General features: G+C 32.7%; 1 protein-coding gene across 1 annotated transcript in view; it reads left to right on the forward strand.

The window, feature by feature from the left end:
• LOC145286162 (neuroepithelial cell-transforming gene 1 protein-like) overlaps positions 1-15732 on the forward strand; it is a 43427-nt gene extending 27695 nt beyond the window's left edge. The window contains exons 2-11 of the mRNA XM_080134940.1: positions 6255-6422; positions 7589-7741; positions 8281-8364; positions 8907-9052; positions 10074-10188; positions 10485-10574; positions 12169-12327; positions 13962-14075; positions 14611-14709; positions 15075-15732. Of these exons, the coding sequence (XP_079991066.1) occupies positions 6255-6422; positions 7589-7741; positions 8281-8364; positions 8907-9052; positions 10074-10188; positions 10485-10574; positions 12169-12327; positions 13962-14075; positions 14611-14709; positions 15075-15197 (1251 nt within the window). The 3' untranslated portion in view covers positions 15198-15732. The remainder of the gene's footprint in view (positions 1-6254; positions 6423-7588; positions 7742-8280; positions 8365-8906; positions 9053-10073; positions 10189-10484; positions 10575-12168; positions 12328-13961; positions 14076-14610; positions 14710-15074) is intronic.
• The last annotated feature ends 6299 nt before the right edge of the window (positions 15733-22031 follow it).

The following is a 22031-nucleotide window of genomic DNA, read 5'->3' on the forward strand; positions in this document are numbered from 1 at the left end:
AGTTCAAGTAAATATTTACTTTGTTGTCGTGTTATTTTAAAGAAGCGTTTAACTACCGAATCTAAGAAACGAAATGGTTTTTTTATAGTTTGTTCTTTTATTGGTTTATTGACGTTATTCCGGATTATATTCGTACATTATGTCGAATACTTATCATTTAAACATACCTTTCACACACACACACACACACACACACACACACATATATATATATATATATATATATATATATATATATATATATATATATATATATATATATATATATATATATATATATTACAAATAAATGACAAACATCTATATTCTAAATTTCAAGATGTTTACCATTTTACCATTTATTCCTTTAAGTATGTTTGACCTGTACAATCCTTGACAGCACCTGTTTCGTAGCGTAAAATTATTAATTTAAATATTTTATCGATTAATGGATTTATTTTGCCCTTAACTCATCAGAAAAAACGCACTTATGAATTTTAAAAGAAAATAAATGCATATGGCCATGATTACAAAATCCGAAAAATTGGGAGAGAAATTACCTTTTGTTCCTTTTATTACGCTATCATTGAGTTTCGTAACTTGAAGGATTGGTATAAATAGAGGGGTTTTTTTTGGGGGGGGGGTACATAGGCGTCTCCACTTATCAAGGCAGATAGGCCACTCAAGGATAAAATATAATTAAGGTGAAATATAATTAAAGAAACATATTTCCACATAAATGTGTGTGTGTGTGTGTGTGTGCGTGTGTGTCTGTGTCTGTGTCTGTGTGTGTAATAGTTTAGTGTCCAATTAATTTCAAGTACTAGTTGGGGGTACGTTCTCGACAATCAGTCGAACAGAATTTTTATGAACCAGAAAAATCCTCCTTTAAGTGCGCTCGCTAAATTTTTCCCACCTTTTTACCTTGTGTCACACCTTCCTGCGGTGGGAAGGAAGTAAATATTAGCTTTAGTCACCGACACAGCAATGTATGTATAAGTACTGTATAATTCCTGAAACATGTTTTTGTTCTGGAATGTTTTCAAACTAAATAATCACTATATAATGGTTGAAATACTTAGAGTGCAAATTAATCTGATTTGCAAACATTTATCATGTTTCTAATTAGAATGTGTTATTTATCTGTTTCTAACTATACTCTGTACGGCATTAGATCACCGAAGTTAAGTGATGTTGAGTATCAGATGGGTGAACATTTGGAAATACTAGGCGCTGTATGTATATAGATATGCGGATATTTATAATACTTCAGGGTGCCGAATTCCCCTTACCTTGCATAATTCATGGTCATCCTTGAGCAAGGTATGGTACGTGTTAACCTCTTTCTGATATCCTAGAGCAGGAGTCTCCAAAGTTTTCTGAACGGCGGCGAGTGAGACATATTGCTGACTTTTTCGAGCTACACGAACCAAAATAATAATTAAAAAAAAATAACCTGGACGTATTTTACACAGTTTTGCTTGTTAATCTTGCTTTTTCGTGAAACTGGTTCTCCAAAACCTCATTCTTTTAACCATTTTCTGAAAAAAAAAACCACTCTATTTTCACACATTTCCATTTTTAAAATTGTTTCCTGAATATTTTTTACGTTTTCCATAAGAGCTCCTCGGGCCGGATTAAAGATTTGGGCGGGCCGGATTTGGCCAGCGGTCCGTAGCTTGGGGACTCCTGTTCTAGAGTGTTACCATATAGGGAGTAGATGGAGCTCTTCAACCGTGCTGAAGACAGTACAAGTAGGAAAAGGAAGCTGATGAAAAAACAATAAAGCTGCAATAAAAAAAAACGTTTCTAATTTGTTCTAAGCCAACAAGGATGTAGTAAGGCTTAGAAAACTGTCATGAGAATTCTTGTTTCCGTGTACAATCTGAACTAACTGGAGATAGACATTTAAAATATACTTTGAATAGAGGGTTATTTATTTATTTATTTATTTATTTATTTATTTCAAATGTATATTTTCTCGTATCTTAACTTAGCTTAAAGAGAGAGAACTTGCTGGGTAGTTAAATAAATTATATTAATGATGTATCTACTTAGTCAAGGAATTTCCCCGGCTTGTTTTGTCATGGAATCTTTAATAATTATATGTGCCTTGTCCCTGGATACAGCGCCTCTGAGTTGACCGAGCATCGCTATGAACCAATGAAAGCAGGCGATTTTGAGCCACGCCTATTGTACCAAAAATAACTCGGACCAATTTGCACCCGTCGGAAAGCACGTAAGAACATATTGTATGAATAACTCTATGTTTTTATGGATAAACAGCAGTAAGCATTTTGAGTTGATTTTCAGTTGATTTCTGATAGTTTCTTAAAGCATATGGTTTATGTACACATGCTTTCTACTAGTTTATTAGTAAGTATTTGGTGCGTGTAGATACATATGCATATACAGTGCACGTAGATATGATTTCCGATGGTTTATTAAAACTTATGCAGTTTATGTAGATAGGTGTATTGATTTTTCAATGTTTAGATTTTATGAATAGATCAAATAAATGTTGTTGGTTTCCATAATCTACATGGCTGGACTTTAACTCTTATGCATATCTTCACGCGCCATATGTAGTTTTTTTTTTTTTAATAAAGAAGAAGAACACTTTATATCAATACAGGGGTGACAGAATACAAAATGGGGCTGGGACTGAACCTAAAATAAACTTTCTATATAGATTCCCATATTATTTCATTTACTTATTTTTCCGTTGAGTGCGAGTAGAACGAATTGCATTCTAACTTCACACATTTTGGTTTTCAGTCCATATTGTTAATTACTTGGTCACCGTCAACCTCGGATCTTTTCTTTTTTTTTTTTTATTCAATTTTCACCCCAAACAAGGAACAGCGCAACTTTGAAGTAAGGGGCTACTATCATGGAGATAAATTGCAGGGATATTATGAAGGGAGATGAGTAGCAAGATGTTTGTTCACATTACACTTGAATTTCTGCATGTCAGTACAGTTGGGGAAGCAGAATCCCGGAAGGGAGTTCTAAAATCTAGCAGTTCTGGAGAAGAAACTATTGGAGTAGAATGCTTTCTTACACCTAGGAATTTCTATTGTGTTGGGGCGGGATTTAGCTGCTTGTCGGGTTTGTCGGGTGTATTTACGTCGAGGAGGCACAAGTGCTTGTAGTTCGTCAGAGAATTCATCATTAAAATACTTGTAGAACAGGCAGAGGGATGCAACGTTTCGTCGATGGGACAAAGGCTTAGATTACAGTTCAGGACCTATCAGGTTGGTGACTCTTTTTGAACCCTGTCCAGTAGCGAGAGACTGGTAGCAGATGCACCAGCCCAAATGTGACAACAATATTCCACTCATGGGCGAATGGTGGCCTTATAGAGATACAGGATACTTTCAGGCGTAAGTAGCTTTCTAGCACGGTAGAAAGAGCCCACCTTTTTCTCAGCGGATCTCCCACGCTATGGTGACAATAGAATATTTGAAGAATAATTTTTGATTTCACTTATTTTGGTTGTGCAAGTAGTTTTTGATATATTTTGTTAGTTTTGTTAATTCTCATAGTGATTGTAGTTTTCATTGTTTTATTTTTGTTTTCTTTTTTGTAGGTATATTTTAATAGTGTCAGTAGTATTTTTGCCCCCATCCATAGTGCACCTTTTAAGGAGGAGCATTAAAAACGGACATTATCTAACTTCACCATAGTAAATTATAATTTTTTAAAAAAAGCATGTGTTTCTGAATTTTTGAAATGGTGGTTTATGATTTAGATCATTTGGATTATTCGGACTGCTGTCACTTAGAACTGAATTTTACTTAGTACTTTATTTGTTACGCCATGGGTCCTTACCGATAAGTAATAAGTAAGATTCAATCCTAAGTGACACTCTTCTAAAGTTTGAAGGTTCGATCCTCAGTGTAGGCGATACTAAGAATACAACTGCGAATTACTTTGCATTTCTACCCAGTCGTGGTTGACAGAACAAGAGCATGCTACCTTTTGTGGATTAAGTAAAAGGTTCCGTTCGAAGTTCCGTACAGTTTCCTGAATCCGACAGAAAGATTCCCAGGCTCAACAAAATAAGCTTGGGAAAGGTCGGGGATAATATCGACCGTAATGGTGTGAGAATAACACTCGAGATGAGAAACAGTAGTTCGAATAATACAAATAATACGGAAAACGCCTCGTTCTCTGTAGCACCTATCTCGATTTTCTTACGTAATATGTTTCAAATTCAAAAGCCCATATCGAATACGTGTGATTTGAACGAAATACATGCGAACAACAATTATAAACGGACTATGCTTTTTAGCTAATTAAAAACTGACAACAGTTATAATCTTTTGAGTTGGAACGGGTGTTTTATGCTGAATTGATGGTTTAATATGGATAAATCTCTGATCATTTGCGCATTAAATACTACGCATAATTAATCCCTAACTTTTCCATGCAACGGATATCATAATACTTAGTTCGCTGCACCTCATCATAATAAACGCTCTTGCAAAATTTCAACCGGACCGGCCGAGTAATTTCCGAAAAACCTTCAGGAGCAAATGTAATATTTTTGTGACTAACCCCTATTAATTCTTTAACTTTGCATCGAACATATACCACAGTACTTAGTTCGCTGTACCTTATCATAACAAAGGTCCATACAACATTTCAAGCAGATTGTTTCAGTAGTTTCCGATAAAAGGTGGAACGGACAGACAGACAAACAGACGGCGCAAATAAAACGAATCGTCAAAATTCAAGTTGCTATTAACAATGGTAATTCAATCCGGGATACAAACAGACACTGTTCGTGCCTTTCTTATGTTTCTTCTCCAAGCCAAGCATGTAAATACTATTAAGAAAACGTCCATCGATTAGATTTATTTCATTCAACATCAATCTTACAAGATGAATGGCATTCGCCATTCATTTTATAAAATTTATGTTTATTTCCATTCACAAAGAATCCATTCATCTGGCACTGTAATTTTGTTCGATAATGTCTGCGGGTGTTAGGCAGCAGCTTAGGTTCTTAGTGATTTGATGCTTCATATTACGTCATACGCCAAAATAAGTTGTAATAAGTCGACGGAAAAGCATCAGCACAAGAGTGGGTGAAAAAAAATAATGATAAATAAAAACTGTAAATTAATAAACAAATAAACTTACAACTTTTTGCTGAATTTATTGGACGATTTTAGAAGTAATATACAGGGTGGTCAAAATGTCAGGTAACATGTTAAAGGTAGAAAAAACAATATGATCCATTATAATCTTATATAGGGATCTTACCCCTCCTGATTTCTGGCTTTGGGGCTATGTAAAGGATAGCGTTTATGGCAAGAAGCCTGATACAATAGCGTCTTTAAAGTTATTTATTGAAGAGGAGATTGCGATGTTACCTGACTTTTTGACCACCCTGTGTGTGTGTGTGTGTGTGTGTGTGTGTGTGTGTGTGTGTGTGTGTGTGTGTGTGTGTGTGTGTGTGTGACAAGATCAGAAGGTGGGGATGTTAAGCCAGCGCGCCTAAAGGAGGGGCACTTTGACTTAGCAAGAATTGCCTGGGCACCCCCGTCGGTATTCCCTGGTAGGATACCCCAGGCAAAAGAAACTTGCTCTCACCTGAAAGCCGGGTGTCAAAGCCTGGACGGTTTAGCTTCTAGTTAATACCTACGCGTACCTCAATCCGATAAATAGTGGGCCAAGTTAAAAGGCCCATCACCATGTCACCAACATGACCTCCCACAACACGAAAGCAGGCCTGGTCGCCGCCATCCGCTGGCGCTTGTGGAAAAGGCATGTTCTCAGATGCGAACCCGTATCAAGGCTGTGACTGAGGCCGAAAATAGCTACACTAAATAGATGTCAGCTCTATTACATAACCAAATTACCTAAACTCTTTATCCTCTCGCTTATCTCGCACGACTGCTTGGATATTTCGCGATTTATTTAGATGTTATTTGTTTTTGTTTTGGGGATACGTTTTGAATAAATTCAATTATTTACGAAAGTGCATTTTAACCTAAATGCGAGTTGGGAATAATTTTCCCTTTAACCACATGGGGAGCGGCATATATGTTATTTTTAAAATATAATTATCCACTTACACGTGTTTCGTCGTCTACGACTCATCAGAGAGAGTCGTGGCTCTTCTGACTTTACTATTCGTTTTGTGCTGTGTCGTACGGATCAACCAGTTACCTAATACTTTGTTTAATTGGCAGCTTTGAACTAATCCTTGTGAAGCATTTTCTTCTTACTTGATTTGATAGTTTCTTCTATTCGTGTTGCAGGGTATTATTTGTGACGACTGTGAGGAGGTGGTGACTCTGCGGCCTCTTTCTGATGGAACTAACGTCTGTCAACAATGCCAATGTACGAGAATAGAAAGAAAAGAAACCATCTTGGAACTTCTGCAGACAGAGATCAACTATGGACGGGATCTGAAGATATTATTAGAGGTAAGAGATGATTCGCTTTTTTTTTTTTTTTGCTTTTTTTTTTTTTTTTTTGCAGTGCTCGTTCCTTTTAGACCTAGAACACGGTTTTAAACTCAAAAGAATTTGACCAACCCTAACAAAGATTGTAACTAAGCTGTAGTTAAATTCTTTCTTTTTAAGTGGGTAATAAATGTCATTTAATAGTCGTGTATGTGTTGTGACGTAGCATTGTGTCACATGGTGTTGCTCGTCGTCCAGCGGATAATTTCGTTAAGCCTTAACCGCGGGTGGCTTTTGATCTTGGTTAGTAGTGACGTAGTAATATGTATGTGTGTGTATGTGTGTGTATGTGCGTGCGTGCGTGTGTGATGGACTTTCCGGTCGATTTCGACATATGAAGCTCCGACGACCATTTAATGAACCTTGTGTATTAATCCAGTGATATTTAAGACCCGCTAATCAAATGGAATGAAAACCACAGATTGGGCAAGAATGTGGAGGAAGATTAAGCGTTGCTCTGACACCCCTCTGTCTGCAATATTTCTGACAACTTAACTTTATATATATATATATATATATATATATATATAATGTTAAGAATAAAAATTTACAATTAACGTTAGTTTAACGTTGTCAGATACTTTTAATCATGAGAATAATTAGGACAGCAAACGTCGAAGTGTGATTTTCTAAATTCACTCCTTACAGAAAAAAAATTCAATATTAGCTGGAATATCAGTGAAGACTATTTTTTAATGCAAAGAATTGAAATAGTATAAACTGTTATGAGGAAGTCTAAAAGTGAAGGAATCTAAAAAAAAAAAAAAAAAAAAACGTACCAAAGTTTTTTTTATTATTATTAAAGCTCTCAAATAAAAAATGTTAAAGGATGCAATCAAATCCACGAGAAAAAAAAATAGCAATTTAAGTATAGGTGAAAACCAAAATCTTTAAAAATACATTAAAATATGATTTGAACTTAAAATCTTACACAAGTAAACCAAAACACTTGTTGACAAAACCTACGAAAGAAAATGTTTCTTAGATTAAAGGATGTTTGTTTCTTCTTTAAATGTTACTAATTTTATCGACATAAAAGTCTAATCGAATCCTTGAAACATAAATTATTTTAATATTAGTGTAGAGACATTTATTGATCAACATTGTATGTTTGTTTATGTCTTCAGGAATTCTACCTTCCCATCAAAGAAGCAGCGCTTATAAATAATCAACAGTTAACGTCTGTTTTCTTGAATCTTGAAGAACTTGTTGAAGTCAATGAAAACTTTATCGAGAAACTAAACCATTTGATTGAAAATTCCTCATTGGACAACGAAGAGGTGAGTTTGTTTGTTCATAAGAATTCCGACTGATTTCCTCCTCTTTTTTCTCCATTCTTCGCCTTTCATGTCTTTTTTTCACGCAGGTCTCTCTTCTTTTCGTTCAGTAAATAACGAATTGGACATATGCACCGTTTGCTCTTTTATTTCATTCTTAATTGCTCTCCAGTTCAATGTCTAGCTTTTTTGCTCTCTGTCTTTTCCTCTCTATATATCTTTATCTCTTTCTCTCTCAATCCCTTTCCCAATCTTCCTAACTCACTTCCTCTCTCTTTCTCTACCCTATCTCTCTCTTTCTCTCTCTTTCTCTCTCTCTCTCTCTCTCTCTCTCTCTCTCTCTCTCTCTCTCTCTCTCTCTCTCTCTCTCTCTGCATATATATATATATATATATATATGTTTTAAAGTTCATTTGTTTTTGTTTCGTCTTGTTTTTTGTTTTGTTTTGTTTTGTTTTTTTCAAAAATAGATTTCTTTCAATTTTTTTTATTCCTTAAAATTAGTAACTTTACTTTTCTTTTTCTTTTTCTTTTCCTTACAGGGAGGTCAATGTGTCAACATTGGTCAATTGTTTCTTAATTGTTTCGATATGATCCGAGTTTTCGAAAAATACTGTGTTGATCAGGTAAGTTGATCTTGAAATATAAATTGGTAATTGAGATAGATCGATCAATTGATCAATCGATTAATAGATAGATAGATAGATAGATAGATAGATAGATACATACATACATACATACATTACATACATACATGCATACATACATACAGACAGACATATATGCATATATACATACATACATACATACATACATGAAAGCAAATAATGAAAGTTTTTTAAAAAGTTTTAGAAAAAACAAACATATATTACAATAGCTACATACAAAATAAAGATATTGTGAAGAAAAAATCAAACATTTTCAACAGATAACAGATGCGTGTGTGTATTTTTTGCCGAAAAAGAAAATTTACATAAAAACTAAAAGTGTATTTATATGTAATTCCCGACCTTCTGCAGTACGTCTCGTTAAACTTAGGAATCTTTATGTCAAACTTAAGAGTATTACGATATTTCGAACTGAGCCCTTAATGAAACGGTAGTAAATTGTTTTCGTTATATCAGCCATGACTTGAATTAAAAATATTGTCTTTCATTTCTACCAACAGAGCGCAGCGATCGATACTTTGGAACAGCTTGAGACAGACAATGACATTCTTCGTGCTTTCTTGCAAGTATCTCAAGCCGAGAACAGCACACTAAGACGTATGAGCCTCAAATCATTTCTTATGGTCCCTGTACAGAGAGTTATGAAGTAAGTAGAATTCTCACAAAAGCTTAATTTTTTTTCTTTGGTAAGCTTGCAGTATATTTAACAACCGACAAATCGAAAAATATATACATATGCAATAAACACCTTTTATAAAATGCATTAAAGTTTCTATTCATGTATAGTTGTAACAATCTCAGACTGTTTTAAAGTTCACTTGTTTTTGTTTCGTTTTGTTTTTTGTTTTTTTGTTTTTCAAAATTAAATTTCTTTCAATTTTTTTTAATCTCTTTTGACACACGAAAAAACAAATGATTGTTAGGCCCTCTGCTGTCGGTGGTGTTTTATTCCTTAAAATTAGTAACAAAAATTTTTTTAATAATAATAATAATAATAATAATGAATGAATGAATGAATGAATGAAAAACGACTTACTCTAAGTCCGAGTGCCCTCCTCCGGACCTTAGACATCAATTAATGAATAGTTTTCACATTTCAGTTTTTAGAGCATTTTAAAGGTTGATATGTATGGAACTACCTCTCATGTTAAAATTCAAATTTTTCGAATTTGCATTAAATTTGATCCATAGTCATTAATAGAGCTAGGACAACAGCATATTCTTTTCGTTGTTTTGACTCTCGGGTTTGTATACTTTGATATCTTATATGCTTTTATATAGAGTAATGTGGTTTTCGGTTGATTAACTGTGTATAACAGTGTCGGATATAATATACTCGAAAGTCAAAACATTTATAAGAATATTTTGTTGTCATAGCTCTAGTCAGTTAACACCAATTAAGCAAGATGTCCTGAGTTTTATTTTATTCCTGAGAATCGTTAGGCCTAAGCTTTAAATTTTAGACATTTTCTAGAATAAAAATCATGTAATGGATTTTTATTAAAATTGCAATAAGGATTCTAGACATAAGATTTAGTATCATTAGATTTTGATTTTAATCTTTGTCGAGCGACATAAAAAATTCTTGTACTTTATATATAGAGATGCATTGCTTTTTTTTTTTTTTTTCAAAGATATTACATGTATTACATTCCATATCATTTCAGATATCCTCTTTTGCTGAACCGTTTGTACAAAGCAACGCCGCTTCACCATCATGATTCTGTACCGCTACATGAAGCATTGGTTGGACTGGAGAGAATTCTCGAAGACATTAATGCTGTAAGTTCCTTGATTTAAATTCTATTCAATAAATTATTCCGCCTGAACTATTTCCGGCCGTTATCAGTTATTTGCATCGTAGCCATCTTATTCACAAGTGTTCGGCCATCATATTTTCCGATTTTCTTTGTGTATTAAACTAAGAATGACATCACAACAATAACCATACGTCACTCGAAAAAGTCGCTCCTCAATCAACCTTCGTAAAAATAGAATATATAACGTATATATGTAATAAAGTCATAATTTCAGTAATACCAACAGCTTAATTGTTTCTTATTGTTCTTCCTTTATAGAAAATCCAGGGCGGTGATCCACTGAGAATGAGCCGAAAAAGACCAGAACTCCGAAGACAAACTTCCTCCGATAAATTTGAATTAATTAAGGTGTGTACAGGAATTCTTCACGTATACGAGCGTGCGCATACACATAGACATAAACACAAATACACACATATATAGTCGTGAAAATTAAAAAAACAAAACACATTGAAAAAAAAAAGAAAATGAACCATTTTCATAGCAGTAGGTTTGTACGTACGTTATCACTTTCTATGCCCTCTATAAAAGATATATGTTTAAAATGTATATAGGGTGATTGAAAAGTACCCTTTTATTTTAAAATACATACAATTTATTTTTGAAATATAAGTTATGCAATCAATGAATATGGGAAGGAAGTAGAATGCATGTATTTTTATTTAAAATTCGATATAGGCGACTTCAGTCACCACCAGCTTTTCAAGTCAACTGATTTCACAAGAAACTCTTGCGGAATGATTGTCACGTATTCGTCGTAGGGCGTTAAGTCAAGTGCGACCCGCGATTACCCATCCATCTTCCAGGAAATTGGGCATTCACCTATTTACGAGCAACAATAACAATGTGTGGCGGTACCTCACTGTGTTGAAAGATAAAATATGGCAAATTATTAGTGTTTGGGACAATATTGAAGAGTTGATTTTTATGCAAGATGAAGTTTCTCCACAGGGGCGAATACGTGAAGTTATAACTAGGGTTGTAAGAACAGAATATTCTTTTCATTGTTTTGACTCTCGGGTATATATCCGACATAGTTAGACACACTTAATCAACCGAGAACCACATCTGTCTATAGAAAAAAAAACATATAAGATATTAACGGATATATACTCAAGAGTCAAAACAATGAAAATAATATGCTGTTATCACAGCCCTGGTTATAACTACAATTCCGCAAGATTTTCTTGTGAAATCAGTTAATGCGATTGCTGGTCGACTTGAAAAACTGGTTGCGAATGAAGGCGGCCATATTGAATTTTAAATAAAAGTGCATGTAGTATACTTTCTTCTCGTATTCATTAATTGTATAAATCATATTTGAAAAAATAAATTGTGTGTATTTTAAAATAGGGAGTTACGTTTCAATCCCCCTGTATATCACGTGATCTCATTTTTATGTGTGTGAAGTATGATAGCGTACGTATGAAGCTGAAATGCCTTATCGTATTATTATTTAGATTATTTAGCTTCTGTTTCTATAAAGTTTACCTGTGTAATTTGATCAACGAAACCCCGTTACAATAATCCCGTCAGTCAGAACACACGCAAACAACAGACGAATTCATTTTATTAACGGTAGTTAGTTCTCTTCCGTTACAAGAACTTTGACACCAGGGTCGGAAAGTGGAATTGAGAAGTCAATGCCCCAGAGTAAGGCCGCTCTGACCTGCAAAAAGTGCCTAGGCAGCCCTGTCGGCATTTCCCGGTAAGGGCGCCCCAGGCGGTTAGCAATAAAATGACCCCTTCTCAAAGAGATAAGGCAAAGCCTAGAACTGCACAGAAATTTACACCTACCGCAAAACCAACAGGGATCGGATCATTCCAGGAATGGTTTAATCTCTGTTGATTTGTGGGGGGGGGAGGCAGGAATTCATTTTATTAATATAGAGATGTATCTAAATTCTGCTTTCATTAAAGTGTGCCCTTCGTTTATTTCCAGGCTGCTCTCACACATTTGAACTGGAGTCAAGAAGAAGTGCATGACATTTTAGTCAGCTCACTTCTTTCAACTCAACCGCAGGATCATTTCTGGACGGGAAAGAAATTCGCCAGTCTCAAGTTCTCTCCTGTGCATGCCTTATTGCTTACGCGTGGCGAGGTAAGTCGAAAGAATTTTGATTTTCTCTATCTCAAATCGTAACGTTCAAAGCGAGGACAAGCAAGAACAATGATTGTGACCGGTTCAAACACAATAGTGACGACGAAAAATGGAAACTTTCAAACTACGAATTTGAAAATAGAATCCTGACATAAACAGTTTCAGAATAAAGGAATTGAATCGAAAAATACGAACCGAGGAATTACAGAATGTCCTGATCGGCAAAACAAAGAATTAAATTTTAAAAAATAGGTTGAAAACAAAGAATTAGATTAGAGGGAATTAAAAAATAAAATGTTGCTAGACATTTTATAGAATCAAAATCATGCAATTGATTTGACTTTTTTCTTCTTTTTTTTTTACATAGGCATCACCACATTATCAAGGCCCAGAGGCCACTCAAGGATAAGGGTTAAAGAGTGTACAGTAGAAATTGGACAATATAGTAATCATTAGTAATGAAAATTTGGTAAATTTGATAACTTATATGGAACGGCTCATCAAGAACTTATTTACTTTAGACTTGAACACAACCATATTGTAGTCAGCCGGAAAGCAGGAAAACGGAAGACAATTCCACAGGCGTGCAGTTCTAAGAAAGAAGCTTTGTTCATGGAATCTACGTTTAGGTTTAGGCACCGATAAAGAGTGGGGGGAATTATTGATAGTGTTTACAGCTAGACGAGTGTTTCTTGTGAAAGTTTGGCGAGGGGGGGCCATAGATTGAAGCTCAGTCGAACACTTTCCATGAAAATAACGATACATCAGAGACAAACTCGCAACATCTCTTCTGTGAGATAGAGGTTGCAGCGAAAAGAAAAGGACATCTCCTACGAGGCTACGAAGTCTATTTTGAACTCTATCAAGGCAGGCCAAGTCCTTTCTAGCAGCTCCTGCCCAGATGTGGCAACAGTATTCCATCCTTGGACGTACCTGGCTCTTATATAGATAGAGAATAGCATCAGCAGTGAGATATTTACCGGATCGATAGAAAGATCCCACCATTTTTCCAGCGGCCTTGGCAACAGATTTGATGTACGTGTTCCATTTAAGATCAGGAGTAATGGTCAAGCCCAGAAGCTTGTCAAAACTTGAGGCCTCCTGAAGACGAGAGCCATTCATTTCAATTGATGCCAAATGTGGATTAGAATGTTGATGATGTAAAGAGAGATGCTTACATTGGAATAAGTATTCCAGATATAAGCTTTAGTACTATTATATGGGGATTTTACTTTTCGTATATTACCTTTCTTATGGAAATCTCTTCAAACAAAGCATGAAAGATGTAAAGAGCTAACAAAAAGATTTTATTATTATAAATTAGCCAGCGATAAGTGTTAGATTGATAGATCCCAACCTAGAAAACAGCATTTTTTCTCCTTTGTCAGCAACTTCGCTCATGGAATGTGAGGTATATATGCAATATATTTCGGGGGATTTTCTAATACAACGATGATAAAATTCATTATAATATGACACGTGATGTTTTGTGATTATCGTAATTGTAGAAAAAAGAATGAGTTTGGTTTTAATGAGTTCTGCGCATGCGCACTGTTAATACTTTTTCAGGTTCCGGTTGTTTTGATGTTGATCATTTCTTTTGATGGTTTTTTTTTTTTTTTTTTTTTTTGCAGCCTCAACAGGAAGGGTGTATCCCAAAGAAATTGCTCTTTACACAACAAACGCCTATTCGACAAGCGGCGCTCGTTACCCTCAGATGTAAAGGGAGCAGATATCAAATAGTCAAGGTAATACTCAGTATAATACGTACTTTATAGCTGCTTTAGTGAGGCGGATAAAAAGCGGTAAAGAGATAGAAGTTTTGATAGAAATATGTTACATTTTTTTTATATATATTGTATTTTTATGGCCCCGTGCGGACTGCCATATTAGTAGTTAAAATAAAAGTAAAACGTATTTCCTTTTTATGGATGACAAGCGCGAATTAAGACCCCGCAATATTATTGTTATGAATAAAATAAAACATATTCATTTTTATCGATGTGAAGCGCGAATACAGACCAACAAAATTATCGTTACAAGCAAAATAAAAATAAAACATATTTCCTTTTTATTAACACGATATCGTTCATTTCTAAAAGTAGTAAACATTACTAATATTTTGAAATGAAACAAGTTCCATAATGTATTCATTGCACTTAAAAGATTGTAACTGACAGGCAGACGGTCAAAATCAATATCTAAATAAGATAGTGTTTAATTTTATCATTCTATCTCGCCCTATTCTATTTAATCTTTATTATTTTACCTTTTCTGTTTAAGGATCCACTTTTCCTTGATAAGTGTGTTATTTCGCTAAACCCGGAATCGGAGAAGGTTTTCGAAGTTCAAGATTGGAACAAAGAAACGTATTTGTTCAAGGTAAGACAATTCTCTTGACTCCATATTAATCACCAAAATATCTAGAAATTCGTTTCACTATTAGCCTCTTACGGTCCCGAGTAACACCGGTTATCTATGCTAGTTCATAAAATTAAACTAAAACGTATTTCCTTTTTTATTATGGATTACAAGCGCGAACGTGGACCCCACAATATTATGAAGATTATTAAAAGCATAAGATTCGATATGAGTTTATGTCTTTTACTCATGTTTCATGTGTCGCTAAAAACAGCTTTGATTAAATGACATTATTTTACCTATTTCTTAATATTTTTTATGTATTATTTTCTATCTTTTCTGTATGCAAAGGCAGTGTATATCTTATCTTTCTGTTCTGAATTCAGGGCGAAGACGACAAGGAGACCAATCTCTGGGTTGAACACTTGAAGAGACTTAGCAAGAATCTGGGTGTCTTCTGGCGTCGCAGAAACGCAGTTCCGGACATCAAAAGTAAACACGAAGGATGACTAACAGTTAGTTCTCATGGAACCCTCCTTTTGTTGAAGCAAGCAGCTCGCACGCTTTTCTTGTGCGGTTGTCAGCAAGTTGAGCAGCAGTGAAATGCGCTCTACCTTCGCTTGCCAACCGGCTGATCCATTATTAGGCGTTCAAACCGGGGCTTCACTCTTTTTTTTCTTTTTTTTTCTTTTTTTTTTTTACTTTTTTATGGGAATGGAGCTCGACTCAATATTGCCTAACAATGTTTCAAATTCTTATATAAAGTTTGGATTTCTGATCGTCGAAAGAATTTTTGGTTTCATTTGGGTTATATTTCATTTTTATTTATTTGTTTATTTTGTTAAACAAAAATTAACAATAAATGAGGCCGAAATCCAATCAAGTAATTACGATCTTCTAAGATCAATATCATGTGTTAACCTCTAAAATGATCTCCCACTGACTTTGGTGAAAAAGAAAAAAAAACCCTACTGGAATTTATCAATAATGCCAGAATATATAAAAGACAATCAAAAGTCTGTTGAAAATAAAACAAAAAGAAAATGAAAGATAGAGATTTCTGATATATATATATATATATATATATATATATATATATATATATATATATATATATAAACATAAACATAAATTATATATACATATAAATTATATATACATATAAATAATATATACATTGGTGTTGACTATAACAACATGCGACCAACGATTAATAAGCATATAGTCGAATGCGTTATATATATATATATATATATATATATATATATATATATATATATATACATATATATATACATATATATATATGTATATATATATATATATATATATATATATATATATATATATATATATATATATATATATATAGTGATTAAAATTTGAATGAAAGGAAAATATCAGAAGACGAGGTTCAGTGCATAGTGAAGTATTGACACGTTGATTGCGAACAGCATATTCATTAATTTGACCCCGTATATCACTTACAGCTTTGGACCTCAACAATCTTTTCAAATTGTGGGAGAATCTTTGAGCTTGCTCATAACTCGGAAACTAAAGTGCATTTGATTAAATAACGTTTCAACAGACGAATAAATAAATTATATGTGTGTGTGTGTGTGCGCGCGCGTGTGTGTGTATATATATACATACATACATATATATATATATATATATACATATATGCGTGTGTGTGTGTGTGTGTTATATTGCCTGAAGATGATTCATGAACGAATTGAAAAGTGTAGAACGTTTATAAATCCGTTGTTTACGAAACAAAGAAACATTACACGAAATGAAAAGTTCAAGAAATGTATAGTGAAAAAGGATTCTGTAACCTTTTACATTTTCCTAAATGAAGAAATGCTGTCTCAATATACACAATATATATATATATATATATATATATATATATATATATATATATATATATATATATCGTCTGATTATGAGTCAGCATTGGAGAAATTGATGTCACAAGCCAATACAAAAAAATTAACGACCTCTATTGATTTATTTGTATATTTATTATATATACATTTTTACGAGTGAGCCCTGGTCACAATTCTACAGCAGGTGTTGGTTAGATCAGACCTGACAAAATGAATCTGATCAGCACACCACCAAAAAAAAAATGCCGGTCATTTGGTTTTTATTTTAATGATGGATCAGTTTCAACTGCTTGATAAAAAAGAGAGAAATTGGTGCAATTTTTATCATTGGGTTCCAGGGAACTTTAATCACCTGGCTATGAAATTTGATTGAGAATTTTACATTTTATTTTGGATTTCGTTTAAAACCACAAAGAAACTGAATCAGTAGTTCTTTCTTTTTTATTTCATAAAAACTGAAAAACTGTGTGTGTGTGTGTGTGTGTGTGTGTGTGTGTGTGTGTGTGCGCGCGCGTGCGTGTGTCGACTGTTGTTTAAAATATGTCTAAGAAACTTCTTTTTCTTTTTCAAAAAGAAATAACTTATGATTTCACAGATTATTAAAGATGGCGACTATTAACTAAAGTTTACTTTTTTAAAAAAAAAAAACTTTTAAAGAACTGAGAATAAAACAAAACTACAAAAGACGTGACTTTCAAATCTACAATCTTGTTTTTCATCACAAACCGAATAAAAAGATGATGATAGTGAGTCCTGACACGTATATTTATGACTGCGAAACCGATGAATCTGTAAAGTTCTTGGCGCCATCTTGTTTTTGTATATTTTTCTTTTATTTTATTTATGTGTTTTCTATACATTCGTTTATATATATATATATATATATATATATATATATATATATATATAATGTACCTGTCTGTAAATATCTATATATATACAAGCCGACTACGGTTATTATACATTGTATATAGAGGCTGTGAAATAATGATGAAATTAATGACGACGATGAAATTTTTTTTTTTTTTTTTTTACGTAACTGGAGGCGATAGTACTTATACTCTATTTCTGACTTCTTCCGGGGGCACCAATAAACAATGTTTTGATACTCTTGGTCGTATGCACTGTACACCAAGGATACTTATTTAAAACGCATACTGAGCCAAAATACACACATATGTACGTGTAGATACATGAGAAATGGCCTCACACGCACACACATACACACACATACATACATACATAATACCGCCACACGCACACACCGCCACACACACACACACACACACACACACACACACATATATATATATATATATATATATATATATATATATGTATATATATATATATATATATATATATATATATAATCACAAACACACTCCAAGACAAATTCTGTTACATAAAATATACCGACACGCACGTACTCACGTATGCCTTGGTGATTACATATATATCCACACACACATAGATACATGTGGGTGTGCGTGTGTGTGACTGTGTCTGTAATCAACAAAACATATCTCTAAGTTACAGACAAAACAATGTTTCTTACTTTTACAACTGTTTCATCCCGTATAATACTATTAATTCACAAATTGTCTATGAGACGCCAGGAAACCAAGATATAATCAATAATATTGAATTCAGAGCAAAGCATAATTACTTATGATAAATCATGAATTACTTTATCAATTATTAATATATATATATGTGTGTGTGTATATATATATATATATATATATATATATATATATATATATATATATATATATATATATATATACCATTTGAAAAGTAATAAATGACGAACTGAGAAAATTTGATATTTGGAAGGTGGAGAATTATTACACTAAATATGTGTGTGTGTGTGTGTGTGTGTGTGTTGTTCGGAAATTTCCCAGCGTTTTAGGCACACAAAGGGGATAGAAATAAGAAAATTTTCCCATGTTCTAGCAGTATTTATTCAATGAAAATGGTCATGAACTTTATATTTGGAAACTTCACACTCTTGTACAAATGCTCTAGTTGTGATAGATTTTCTCCAAATTTTCTCTTCAAAACATCAATATCAAATTTTGAAGGGTCTTTCATTGCGACAGTCATCTTCAAGACTGATGTTTCTCAGTTTGGAATTTAGTAAACCGCTTGATTCCCCTGTAACATTGTCACCATACACTTCATAAATCTCTTTGAAAGCTTTAGCAGCAGTTTCCCTATTTTCGAAAGCAAAGATTAGCATAACTACCTGAACATGAAATGTGTTGCGATTTATTTTCTTGTAATGAGGGGTATCTGGAAATAAATGAATTCGAAACATTTTGTCAGCAATTGAAAAACTATGCGTAACACATGCTAAGTTTCGTTTGTGATTTACGTAAACAGTTTATGGGTTTGTTGGAAGAAATCTATGCGCTTCAAATGCTAAGAAACTGTCTGGACAACCTTATATTGTATATATATATATATATATATATATATATATATATATATATATATATATATATATATGTATATGTATATGTATATATATGTGTGTGTGCATGTATATATATGTATGTATACATATGTACCTATGTATACATGTATGTGTATATATATATATATATATATATATATTATATATATGTGTGTGTATATGCATATAGGTGTGTGTATATATGCATGTATATATTTGTATAGATTTATGTATATATGTGTATATATATATATATGTGTGTATATATATGCATATATGTATGTATACAAATATATTGTACTTAAAGTGCAGTTACCATAATCGATAAATATATGTATGTTTACATACATTTTACTTAAAGTACAGTTATGATAATCAATATAGAATCAAATTAATTTAATGATACAAAGTACAGTTATGATAATCAATATAGAATCAAATTAATTTAATGATACATATTCGGAAAATAAATTACATTTAAATAATAATTTCATAAGATTACATAAACTTATGAAAGTTGCAGGTGACATTGCTAAGTGGTTAACGACACGAACTTAAAACCTGGGTATGCCAAGTTCGAACCCAGTTCGTTCCGCATAAACACTTTCATTAAACTTATACTTGACCTTGTTTTAAACCCTATGGAAGTTAATGAAATAAATGCATAGACTACAATAAAATAAATAAAAACCTGTATACAACTTATCCCACAAACGAACCGTTCAAATTTTAAATATCAAATAAACAATTATCTGTTTTATCGCACATTTTCCTTGAAAAATCACAATGGAACATATCGAAGGTTGTTATTTATTTATTTTATATATTTTAAAAAATGGATTTTATTGGTGCCCTCGTTATTATTTTTTGACATGTTTAAATATATGTTGGCCATGCAACATTTCACAAAGTACTTAAGACAGACTCCTCCTTTAGCCCTGATCTTTTTTTTTTTTTTTACTCCCATTATTATGATGAAAGAAATCTTCTCGAAAGATGTACCACACTGACAGCTAATATAAACATGACTTTTGAACGATTTCAAATATGCCGTCATTTTCCCCACCCTTTTTACCTTTTAAACCTAACGAAATGCGTGTATTACACTTTGTGGAAGTCGTGCATGTACCGATATATATAATATATATATATATATATATATATATATATATATATATATATATATACATATATATACACACACATACACATCACACACACACACACACATATATATATATGACAAAAGAAAAACATAAACAAAAGCAAAATGAGATCTTAACGAAAAGACTTCGTATTCAGATATAAATATATTTTTCTAGAAAGTGTCGAATAATTCCATTTTGTTATGTATGAATTAATAGAATTCTTCAAAAGAAAAAGATGCAAAAGATATGAAAGTAAAAAAAAATGACATATCTGGAAAAGATACTTAATTCAACGTAGTCTGCTTGTTTTTATGAATTATTTTGTAATGTCAGTAATGGTTCAAATGGTTAGCTAGTGTGAAAGATTATCAGAGACATTTTATTTGATAAAAAAGACTTTAGACTTTAGGAAGGCTGATAGCAATGTAGGATATCGAGATGGTAAAGTGGAGTGACGTATAAACAAAAACAGACAACTTAAGATCACATTTAAATTACAAAAATTCGTATAGCCAAGATATTGCAAAAGATCTTTCACATATAAATCAATAGATACAAGATTACTGTTAAATACAACAAGGATGCTATAAGTCTTTGATCATTTCGAGAGTATGCCTCTCTTTATCAAAAAGAAAACAAACCAAATGTGTTTGTATTGATTGTTCCGTTTCTACGACATACTTTTGTTTTGTTGTCTTTTTGAAAAGGAGAGGTCTACTGTCGAAATTATAAAAGACATTATTCCATCCTAGTTATATTTAATAGTAATTCATATATACTGATTTATATGTGACAGATCTTTAAAAAAAAATGGCCATATGAAGATTTGTAATTTAAATGCTGTCTTCGGTTGTCTATTTTTTTTTCTTTCGTTTTGTCTTTTGCTTTTTGTATATTTGTTTTCTTTTGTTTTTCGTTTTCTTTTTCATACGTGACGTCACTTAACCATCTCGGTAACCTGCATTGCTAGCAGCCTTTCAAAATACCCACATATTTGTTTACCAGTAATGTTTCAAGCAAACTGTCTCTTCCTTTTAAAGACTTAAATATTTTTTCGTAATTTTTTTGCTTGAAACGATACCTGCTATTATTATTATTATTATTATTATTATTATTATTATTATTATTATTATTATTATTGAGATGATGGTGATGATGGTGATGATGGTGATGATGATGATGATGATGATGATGATGATGATGATGATGATGATGATGATGATGATGATGATGATGATGATGATGATGATGATGATGATGATGATGATTGCTGTTCTTATGAAAATATTGTACGACGTGTATCTAAATGGTGAAAACAAAAAAAAAATGAATATTTTTTCAATTGAAACAATTTTTTGTGGTCCTCCCTTCCCATTCAGTATTTGTCGTCCTATCCCGGAAATGTTTGTCCTACCCAAAAACATAGTCGGTTTTGAATTTATAAATCTTTACAAAAAATATGTATAAACGAAAAAAAATTAGTTTGTTTTTACGCACAGTTTAATTACAAATGTTGTTGTTATGTTAATGAAAGTTAACAATTTCGTGTTTCGTTTTTGTTCTGTTTATTTTGTTTTTTGTTTTTTTTTGTACACGGTTTTAAACCCACAACATTAATAAATAACACACCAAACATGTTCAAAGTCAATATTGGTTCTGAAAAGAAAAAAGGTCTGCCGCGTCTACTGTTGTCTATACAGTAGTGATATAGTTTGTATATTAGCCATTTCAGACACGAATAAAATTATGTACAAAGATATATACATAGATATATATGTATATATATTATGGAAATATTTGCATATTATCGGACTCTTATCCACTTTACGTGCCACAAATATT

Source organism: Euprymna scolopes, chromosome 10 (assembly GCF_053919585.1).
Source record: "Euprymna scolopes isolate OS-2025 chromosome 10, ASM5391958v1, whole genome shotgun sequence".
NCBI lineage: Eukaryota > Metazoa > Mollusca > Cephalopoda > Sepiida > Sepiolidae > Euprymna > Euprymna scolopes.